This window comes from Corvus hawaiiensis, chromosome 29 (genome assembly GCF_020740725.1).
Source record: "Corvus hawaiiensis isolate bCorHaw1 chromosome 29, bCorHaw1.pri.cur, whole genome shotgun sequence".
Taxonomy (NCBI): Eukaryota; Metazoa; Chordata; class Aves; order Passeriformes; family Corvidae; genus Corvus; species Corvus hawaiiensis.
The window spans coordinates 1,145,581-1,155,126 of NC_063241.1; the positions used below are offsets into that span (position 1 = coordinate 1,145,581).

The following is a 9,546-nucleotide window of genomic DNA, read 5'->3' on the forward strand; positions in this document are numbered from 1 at the left end:
TGACCGCCCCGCCCCGCCCCGCCCGCTCTGACACCGGCCCCGTGGGCGGCGGCGACCACCTTTATTCGGTCTCTAGCGAGGGGCAGTGACCGCGGGACCGGCCCCGCAGCGCGGCCCGGGCGCAGCCGGGCGGGGAGGGGAGGGGAGGAACGGGCACGGCCAGCGCGGGGCACCGGGACCGGCACCGGCACCGGACGGGGCGGGGCGGAGGGGCTGGAGAGGAGACAGGCATAGCCAGCTCAGGGTACAGGGCAAGGGACAGGCATGGCAGTTCCGGGATACGGGCACGCTGGCACAGAGGACCAGGGACCAGGCCAGCACAAGGGACAGGTCGGGGGACAGGCACAGGGTGCAGGCACGGCTGGCACAGGGGACCGAGGATCAAGCCGGCGTAGCCAGCCAAAAGAACAAGGCAGAGGACGGGCACGGCCAGTGCAGGGGACAGGGCAGGGGACAGGTATGGCTGTCCCAGGGCACAGGCACGACTGGCACAGGGGACAGACACGGCCATGCCAGGGTACAGGCACGGCTGGCACAGGGGACAGAGTATGGCCAGTGTGTGGGTCAGGCACAGCCAGAACATGGGACAGGGCAGGGGACAGGCGTGGCCATCCCAGGGAATAGGCACAGCTGGCACAAGGGACAGGGCAAGGGACAGGCATGTCCAGAACAAGGGATAGGGCAAGGAACAGGCATAGCCATCCCAGACAGGGCAGGGGACAGGCACGGCCGTCCCGACCCCCAGCAGACACCCCAGGGGACCAGCCCCTCGCCCCAGCCCCACTTGGGGAAGGGGCCCAGCAGAGCCCACCGGGGCAGCAGCAATGTCCGAGCAATGTCCAGGGCTGAGCCCAGAGCGGGACCCCCTCTCCACAGCGGGGCACCGGGGGGGGTCCCTGTGGAGGCCGTGCCCTCAGAGCGCGCTCTCTTTGCAGGCCCCGCTGAGGCTCCGGGGGCGGCTGCGCTCCAGCCGGCGCGCGGACAGGAGCCGGCGCAGGGACGAGGTGGAGCTCAGGTCCCCGCAGCTCTGCAGGTGGATTCCTTCGTGGGGCCGCTCTGCGCCCGGCCAGGCACTCCAGGGAGCCTGCAACCCATGGGGACAGGCTGCAGCCACAGGGGTGGCACCCCTGCCCGAGACACCCCTGCCCGAGACACCCCTGCCCGAGACACCCCTGCCCGTGACACCCTCCCGCACTCACCCCTCTGTGCTCAACCCTCCACGCTCCAGTGCAGCCAGGTGGCACACGGGGCAGGAGGACAGAGGTGACAGGGATGGCAGAGGCGTGCATCATGCGCCCACACTGGCATTTGGGACAGGCTCATTCCCGTCAAGGCCTCCCAGGCTGCGCAAGGTCTCCAGCGTCCCATAAAGCTGAGTTGCCGGGATGTCCCAGCAACTGCCTCCAGGTGCAGTGACTCAGGGGCAAAGCCAAAGCCATTGCAACAGGCACGATTTTCCCACCCGTGGCTCCAGTGGGGATCAAGGAAAAGGAGCTGCCCCCCAGGAAGGGCTGGGCGAGGGCAGTGCTGCAGGAAGAAGGCTCTGCCTGCAGCCAGGGTGCCAACACCGTGGGGGTGTGGCAGGGGAGGGGAAGCTGTGGAAGGGCCAGGGTGGAGGTGCTGATGGGGACAGAAGGGAGGGAGAGTGTGGATGGGAGTTCTCTGGGAAGGAAGAGTTGCCCATCCCCTGTGGCTTCCAGGACTCACCTGTTTGTGCCCGTGGAAGCTGTGCCCAGACACCTCCATGCCAGCTGCCGGGCTGCGCTTGGGTCTCTGCAGGAACCTAGCCACCAGCCCACGGGTGCCCCGGTAGCCCTTGAGGTCCCCCAGGGAGCGGGTGGTTGTCTTTGACAGCTGCTGCGGCACCTTCTTGCAGGGTGGCAGCTTGTTCTTCCCCACCGAGCCGGCCCGGAGAAGCGGCGGGGAGTCACAGTGGGAACGGTGGAGCAGGCAGGCCTCAGAGCACAGCCCTGTGGAGGGAGCACGGTCAGACACAGGAACTGCTCTGACAAGCTGTCCTCATCATCAGGCACAGGACACGGCTCTGACAGACCCAGGACACTGCTCGGATGGATCCATCCCCACCATCAGAGCCAGGACACCGCTCTGACAGACCCATCCCCACTGTCAGACCCCAGGACACTGCTCCCAGGAGATCTATCCCCACAGGCCTGGGGTCCTGCTGTCTCCCGTCCCAAGTCAGCAGGAGAGGTCCCACTGTTGATCCCCATTGTCCCAGCCCCAGCAGTCCCCAGAGGGCTACAGACACCCCCCCAAGCCCCCTTTCTATCCCAATACATCCCAGTGCCCTGACCTGTATCAGCGGAGGAATCGGACACGGTGTCCTCCAGTGCTTTGGTATAAAGTACTTCCCTGAAATCTGCTGGGGGCAGAGAGAACCCTCAGGCTTCGGCAGCTGTGCAGACCCCAGGCAGCACAACCCCCCAGCACCCCCCTGCTCCCAGCCCAGCAGACCTCCCCTGCTCCCCCGTTCCTCCCCAAACTGGCTCTAATCCCACCTGGCCACAGAAAAACACAGCCAAACCCGGCGGCACATCCCGGCTGCACCGCACGGACGCTGCCACGCGCCCATCCCGCCCCGGCGGTCACTGTCACCTACCAGTATGGCCAGCCATCGGGACGCCGGGGTCACTGTGTGACCTCAGGAGCGGGCGCGGGGCCAGCCCCGGGGCCGGGGACGAGGGGCAGGAGGTCTCGCTGTTACGCCGGGGGCGGCCGGCACCAGGGTCCGTGGGGCGGCCACCCCCGCGCCCCTGCAGCGAGGAACCCTTGTCCTTGAGCCGCACCTCGGGGAAGCAGGGCCCGGCGCAGCGCGCCAGCCCGGCCAGCCGGTTGCAGCTGTGGGTGACGGCTCCCCCCACCAGGATGCCGTCGTGGCCGGGCTCCGCGGTGGAGCAGGAATAGGATCGCTCGCCCCGCACGCGGGGCTGCGGCATCTCCTCGAAGGGGCCCTGCAAGCCCAGCGTGGGGCTGCGCGCGTGGTGGCTGCACTGCACGCAGTCCACGCTCAGGCAATAATCGGCGCGGCTGCGCTGGATGGAGCGGAACAGGACGTAGTCGACGGAGCGCATGGAGCCCTGCAGCTCCAGCAGGCACGAGTCCTCCGAGGGGCTGCTGTCCCCGGGGATGTCCATGATCTCGGACATGATCAGGGACCCGCTGTCCATGGATACTGCAAGGAGCGGAGGGGCACCACTGAAGAGCTGCCGGGAAGAGCCGGACCTGCTATGGCCCCTCTCCCGTTCCCGGTGCCGGGGGGGGACACTCACCTTCTCCGCTGAGCACGATGGAGGGGACGCGGTCGCAGGTACAGGCATGGGAGCCGTCTGTCAGCTGCGAGTCAAACAGGGTGGCCTGTGGGACAACACAGGGCTCAGCTGAGCAGGAACTCGCCCTGCCTGGCCTCCCCTGCCCACGGCGCCACGGCCCCCACCTGGCTGTCTCCCCGCAGCCCCATCACAGTCTCATAGGATGGGGGGAAGTCGGTTGGGTAGAGGGGCACGGGGCTGTCCATGGAGCCGTTGTAGGTGATGCTGCGGAGGCAAGAGCAGAAAAGCCACACTGGGTGGGACAAGCCCAGCCTGGGGGCACATGGGCCCCCTGCTCTACCAGCCTCGCTCCCAGCTGGTACCTCTGCGCGTCCGTCTCAGAGCTGCAGGTGTACTCAGGGGGGTAATAGGGGGGCGGTGGCACTGGGGGCACAAACTCCTCGAAGTCCATCATGCTCTGCAGAAAGGTGTCAGGTGGGGACGTGCACTCCAATGTCACAGAGCTCGAGCGCTGTGGGACCAGCTGCAGGGAGAGGCGAGAAGGGAGAGCTGAGACCCCCTGCCCAGAGATCCCGCAAGGGATGTGCATCCTGGGCTTCAGTCTGCAGCTGGCTGGGGTTGGGTCCTGCCCTGGCGCCCCAGGGCCCATCCCAGCCTGGGAGCACTGCTCCCCAGCCCCGTCTGCTCCTGAGCCAGAGCTGGGACTCACCACGTGGACGATGTCGAGGGAGAAGATCTGGATGCAGCACACGACAGCAGAGAGCGTGCAGACGATGGTGGAGAAGATGGTCAAGCCGCAGACGCTGAAGAGGAGATCCTGGGGAGCAGTGGGGTGAGCTGCAGAGCCCGCAGAGCATGGCCGGGTGTGCGGCCGCTTCCCAGGGAGCCCTTGTATCCCCCTGGTCCTCCACCTTGAGTGCCACACGGATGCTCCGGCAGTTGGGGTTGGGGAACATGGTCAGCATCTCGCTCTGCTGGCTGCAGGAGGCAGGCGGGGGCTCCGAGCGGGCCTGGCAGCAGACACACGAGTCCCTCTCCTGGGGACAGGAAACACTGTGAGGAAGCTCTGGATGCCACGCTGTCCCCTGAGAGCCGCCAGCACATCCCACCACCAGACCCCAGCTCCGCAGCTCCCAGTATCCCCAGAGCCCCGCAGCCAAGGACGAGCTGTTCGTGGAGGCCCGGGGGGCGCTGGGGCTGCCTCCGCTCAGCCTCACCCTCTCGCAGGCCTCCAGGGTCTTCACCAGCTGCGCGTTCTGGCAGGACAGGATGGAGCCGGCGAGGCTCAGCATGACGCCCAGCACCGAGAGCAGCGTGAAGAAGGCGATCTGCAGCGGGAGGAGAGGGGCTGCCGGCTGTGCAGGGCTGCGGAGCGGGGAGCCGGCACAGGCGGCTGCGCATCCAGGGGCACGAGGGGCTGCTCGGCCTCCCCAGCCTGGACTCCCCCGCCTGCTGAAGGGTGTCCCCCCCAACACCTACCACCAGGGTGAGCGGCCGCTTCCAGGAGATGATGCCCACGAGCCCGGACAGTGCCAGCTGCAGATGCACAAGCCCCGGGGTGAGCACAGGGAGGAAGCTCTGCTGGGCAGTGGGGCCCCGAGCAGCCCCTTCCCACGGGCAGAGTCCCCCGATCCCTGCAGGCCTGGAGCCAGCCCAGGAGCAGCAGGGCTGTAGGAGCAGCCCTGGCGCCACAAGGTGGGAGAAACTGCTGATTCAGGGCCTGGGGACTGCGGGCTGCTCTGGCTGGGCAGCAAACCCAGGCCAGGATCCGTGCTGCAGGGTCACCGTGGGGGACCCCGGGTCCTGCCCTCACCTCAATGCACAGCAGACAGAGCAGAGGCTCCATCGCTGCCCGGTCCCTGCCCTGCCGTCACTGTGGTGCCCCCACACCCCTCCCTGCCCGTGGCTGCAAACCTCAACGCACACCCCCGGACAGCCCCCGCACCGCTCGGGGGTCCCCATCCCTCACGCCACCCTGGGGGAGCCCTTGGGATTCTCCCACAATGCACCGCGGCAGCCACGGGCAGAGGGTGGGGGAACAGCGGGGCTGCCCTCCCCTGGGACCGGCGGCAAGCTCGGCCCCCGGGGAGCAGCGCAGCCCCCTCCCTGTGCCGCCCCGGCCCCGCACTCACCGAGAAGCCGGCCCAGGACGGGCAGGAGTGACGGATTTTGGTGGAGGGCGTGATAGCGGCCGCCACCAGGCTGAAGGTGACGATGAGGACGCCCAGGATGGCTTGGACGAGACCCAGGACCAGCAGGACCTGCAGCCAGGTGCGCTGAAGGCGGAGGTGGGTGAGGCTGCGGGAGCTGCGGCCGGTCAGCGAGCGGCTGGAGTCGGTGGGGGAGGGCATGGCCGCGGCGGGCGGCGGCTCGGGGCCGGCCCCGGAGCCCCGGGGCAGCCGGCGGCACCGCGCCAGGACCGCGGGGAGCGGGAGCAACCGCTCTGCGGGAACGGGCCGGGCTCCACCTTTCGCCTCCCGGAGGATGCTGACGGCGGCTCTTCACTGCCCCGGGCGGGGGGGCTCGGGCAGCGCCCACGGCCACGCGGGGCCAGGGCCACCAGAAGCTCCGCGGAGAACAGAACCGGCCTCACCGGTTCCTGCGCACCCAGGCCGGGGCCGGCCTAGAGCCGCCGGCCGGAGACGGACCGCCGCCTCCTCCCTGAACGTCGGTGGAGCGCCGGGCCCCCGCCGGGGGATCATCCCGCCCCGCGGGGTCCGAGAGCCGCCGCCCGGGACGCGGCCCCCGGGGCAGCGCCAGCAGGCGGGAGCCGCGGTCCGGACCGGAGCATCCTCCGCGGGCGGCGGGCGCAGGGCCGGGTCCCGCCGCCGGGCCGATGCCGGGAGGGGCGGGAGGCTACCGGCGGTCCGTCCGCCCCGCGCTCCGCAGCCCCGGCGCCGCGAGGAGCGGCGGGCGGGGACGCTGGGCCGGCGGGAGGCTGCGGCCGAGCATCGCCGCCGCCGCGCCCTCCGGGATGCCCGGGGCCGCGACTGGAGGCGGGCGGCGGAGCGCCGGGAGCTGCGGGGACGGTCCCGCACGCCGGCGGCTGCTCGGCCGCGCCCGCCCCGGGGCCGCCCCTGTGCGGCACGACGGGAGCTGTAGTCCACCCACACCACCCCCGGGAGCTGCAACACCGGCACCGGCCCCGCCGCTCCCCCCAGCCCCGGTCGGCGCACGGAGATTGCAAAGGAACAGAGTGAAACTTCATTTATTCCTTAAATAAACCGGGAGGCGGTCGGGGAACAGCACACGGGGAGCAGCGAAGGAGGCGGGGAGCCCCAGAGGAGCCCTCGCCGCAGCGGGACGGGGAGGGCACCGGCCCCCACAGCTAAAGGCACAAAGCCTCTCGCCAGCCCCGGAGCTGCAGGGACAAACCGGGAGCATCTGAGAGGAGATGGGGCAAAGCAGAATGCATGAGACCTATCCTGGGGATCGCCGGGGACACTGGGACAGGGGACAGAGGGCAAGTAAGGGGGATGCGGGGCTGCGCAGGGGAACTGGTTCAGCCCCTGAGGAGGGTGAAGGCCCTGGGTGAAGGGTGCTGGGGGGAGCAAGGGGTCACAGTCCTCGAAGCAGGTGGGGAGGGGGACGGGAGGAGCTGTTCATCCCTCCCTGGAGGCAAGGGGGGAGCCATGTAAACACCAGGGCTGCTCCCCAGCACCCAGCCTGGCTTTGGGGTCCACATGGGCTAAAGGCAGGATCCCCACAGGCAGCAGCTGCCCGAGCGCTGCCCATCCCTGCCCTGCTCTCCTCATCCCTGTGCCTGGAGAGAGGGAGAGGACGGGGAAAGGGACAGGACAAAAGGACCAGACACCCTGGGGATAGCACCAGCCCCATCCTCATCTCACTGGAGCAAGCCCCAGGAGGAAGAGGGGGATGATGTTCTCAGCAGAGCATGGGGGTCCCTGGGCACACAGGGGGTAGGGGGCCCTCCACACCCCAGGGCACACAAGCGTCATCACCAGGTGGGGAAACAGGAGAGCACAAGGAAGGCAAGTGACCGTTCCAGTCCCTGGAAGCAGCATTCCAACCATCTGGAGGAGGCTCCTGCCCCCAGCAGCTGGTGCTGGAAGGGAGGGCGATGGCAGGCTCAGGGCTCGGCCGCAGCACTTCCCACCCTGCTCCCCCCAGTCTGCTGAGGGGAGGGGACCAGCACAAACCAGAACAGCCTCTGTCCGTGAGGAAAGGGGGTTAAGAGCAGCAGACGATTCAGGCACCAGCACTTCCAAGCTGGGATGAGGCAGCCTCTGACAGCTGATGCAGACGCACGGGGATCCAGTGAAAGTGCAACTCGGATTTCCTCTTCCTCGGGAAGAGCCCGCATGCGCCAGGGAGGCAGAGCCGGGCACACGCGCGGCTACGGCGCACGGAAGGCGTTGGTGGCCGCGCCCGCAGCGGCGTTGGCCGCGGCCGTGCGCACGGCCTGGTTGGAAAAGACCCCGGCCGCAAACTCCTCCTGAGCCTTCTGGAAGCTGGCGCCCGTCCGACGGTACAGAGAGTGGATCTGGAGGGCAGGAGCAGGCTGAGGGTCAGGGCTGGGGCTCCAGGCCCCTCATAAACGGAGCTGTGACGGCCCAAACCTCCCCCAAAGGGAGGGCTCTGATCCTAACCCACCTTTTTCAGCATAATGATCCCCAACACAGCCACTGCCGTGAAGGACAAGGACACCAGGATCATCATCACAGCCACGGCTGTGTTAGTCCGCAGCGCTATCAGGCTCAGGATCCAGCCACTGCAAAACAAGAGGCTGTTGCCCCCAGGTTCCCTCTTCTCCACCTCTTGCCTTTCCAGAGTCAGCTCATGGCTCACCTGAATCCCCAGTTTGGGATGCCAATGGCCTGCAGCACATACATCACGTTCTGGGCGAAGAAGACGAAGAAGAAGACAAAGAAGTTGAAGGAACTGTCGCTCCTGAGAGGAAGAGATGGGCGAGGTTAGGCCACGGAAAAGAGCTCTCAGACATTCCTTAAAGCAGGAGGCAGGGGGGAAACAGGGAGCTCGGGGTGGAACCACCGCATCCCGCAGAGCCAGAGGCCTCCAGGAGCTGGAGCAGATACCCACAGCTCAGGGACACACCTGAAAGCTTTGTACATGGGCCGATACCAGCAGACGAAGGAACAGGGCGTGTAGAGCAGAGCCCAGAGGATGGAGAGGCCGAACCCAGAACCAGATGAGGTGTCCACACAGAACCAGGCGAGCGAGGACAGGAAGTTCAGGAAGAGAGCAATGGTGCTGGCTGAGGGAGAGGACAGCACTCAGGAGCCCGAGCCAGGCTCCCCCAACCCCCTTGACCACCTGTTCATCCCAATTTCCCCAGAGCAGCAGCACAGGACACTTGTTCTGCCACCTCCTCCCAAGGTCTGCCCTGAGATTACCGTGGAGACTCACCCATCCAGAGGTAGTACATGGTCGTAACAGTCTTCTGGAAGTCAGCAGGGATCTCCACGGGGATGTCCTGGTAGAAGCAGGGCTTCACGGGGCAGAAGGACGGCAGCGGGGGCCAGTTGTTGAGCCTCGCTGCAGACGGAAGGGGGTGAGGAGGAGCGAGGCGGGGTCCGAGGGGGTCCCGTCCCTCCCCAGCCCCGCAGCCACTCACTCTGGGAACCGCCGAGGGCCGCGTTCTGCAGCTCCCGCTCCCGCCGGTCCAGCTCCTCCGCTTTCCGGTTGAGCTCCTCCTGCCGCTTCAGCAGCTCCGCCGTGGCGGCGGCGGCCGAGGCCTGCGGAGGGGGGGGACACAAACCCTGGGCTCCCGCCGGGGCCCGCGTCCCCCCGGCCCGCCCGGCCTGGCGGCGCCTCCCCCCGTACCTGCGAACCGTAGGAGCCGTAGTTGCGGGGCTCGGTGGGACTCGCCTTCCGCGGGGGCTGCGCGGCCGCCGCTACCGGGGGCGGCGGGGCTACCGAAGGGGTCTGGAACGGCGGCGGCGGCTGCAGGGGAAGAGGAGAGCGGTGAGACGGCGCCGGCAGCAGGGAGGGCTCCGGTGGCCAGGAAGAAGCTTCGGTGCCCGGGCAGGCCCCGGTCTGCGGGCAGGCCCCGCCGCTCACCCCGTCGCTCTCGAAGGGGTTGTAGCCATCCAGCACAGGGCCGGGCCCGGCCTGCAGCACCGCGGGGTCCTGGAAGGGGTTGTCCGGGAGCACCGCGGGGCCGCCGCGCTGGGCCATGGCCGGACCGGGAGCGCGCTGGACCCGCGGGACCGGGGCCGCCGCCGCCGCTGCCAAGCCCCGCCCCTCCCCGCCGCTGATTGGTCCCGTCGCGCCG

At 68.6% G+C, this 9,546-nt stretch overlaps 2 protein-coding genes across 3 annotated transcripts; both read right to left on the reverse strand.

Moving 5' to 3' along the window:
- Nucleotides 1-46: 46 nt before the first annotated feature.
- FAM189B (family with sequence similarity 189 member B) lies at nt 47-6,125 on the reverse strand. 2 transcript variants are annotated; one of them, XM_048288503.1, is made up of 12 exons: nt 5,423-6,125; nt 4,770-4,826; nt 4,508-4,618; nt 4,202-4,327; nt 4,000-4,107; nt 3,653-3,813; nt 3,455-3,554; nt 3,291-3,375; nt 2,621-3,193; nt 2,315-2,380; nt 1,708-1,970; nt 47-1,084 (listed from the first exon to the last, which is right to left on the reverse strand). In XM_048288503.1, the coding sequence occupies exons 1-12, from the start codon at nt 5,639-5,641 to the stop codon at nt 914-916; spliced, it is 2,040 nt and encodes a 679-aa protein (XP_048144460.1). In that variant the 5' UTR covers nt 5,642-6,125; the 3' UTR covers nt 47-913. The 2 variants fall into 2 exon arrangements, with proteins under 2 accessions (XP_048144460.1, XP_048144459.1); XM_048288502.1 differs by having other exon boundaries at nt 2,315-2,383.
- A 357-nt stretch (nt 6,126-6,482) lies between these two features.
- SCAMP3 (secretory carrier membrane protein 3) lies at nt 6,483-9,490 on the reverse strand. Its single transcript, XM_048288593.1, has 8 exons — nt 9,333-9,490; nt 9,096-9,215; nt 8,887-9,007; nt 8,679-8,807; nt 8,367-8,526; nt 8,100-8,201; nt 7,905-8,022; nt 6,483-7,794 (listed from the first exon to the last, which is right to left on the reverse strand). Exons 1-8 carry the CDS (start codon nt 9,447-9,449, stop codon nt 7,648-7,650), a joined length of 1,014 nt encoding a protein of 337 aa, XP_048144550.1. The 5' UTR covers nt 9,450-9,490; the 3' UTR covers nt 6,483-7,647.
- Nucleotides 9,491-9,546: the final 56 nt, after the last annotated feature.

Coding starts and splice junctions, on each gene's coding strand:
- FAM189B (XM_048288502.1), bottom strand. CDS start 5,641: ATGCCCTCCCCCACCGACTCCAGCCGCTCGCTGACCGGCCGCAGCTCC. Junction 4,619..4,769: donor AGCGGCCGCTCACCCTGGTG/GTAGGTGTTGGG, acceptor CTCCCGCTGCAG/ATCGCCTTCTTCACGCTGCT. Junction 4,328..4,507: donor CCCTGGAGGCCTGCGAGAGG/GTGAGGCTGAGC, acceptor TCCTGTCCCCAG/GAGAGGGACTCGTGTGTCTG.
- SCAMP3 (XM_048288593.1), bottom strand. CDS start 9,449: ATGGCCCAGCGCGGCGGCCCCGCGGTGCTCCCGGACAACCCCTTCCAG. Junction 8,808..8,886: donor GGCCCTCGGCGGTTCCCAGA/GTGAGTGGCTGC, acceptor TTCCGTCTGCAG/CGAGGCTCAACAACTGGCCC. Junction 8,527..8,678: donor CATGTACTACCTCTGGATGG/GTGAGTCTCCAC, acceptor CCTCTCCCTCAG/CCAGCACCATTGCTCTCTTC.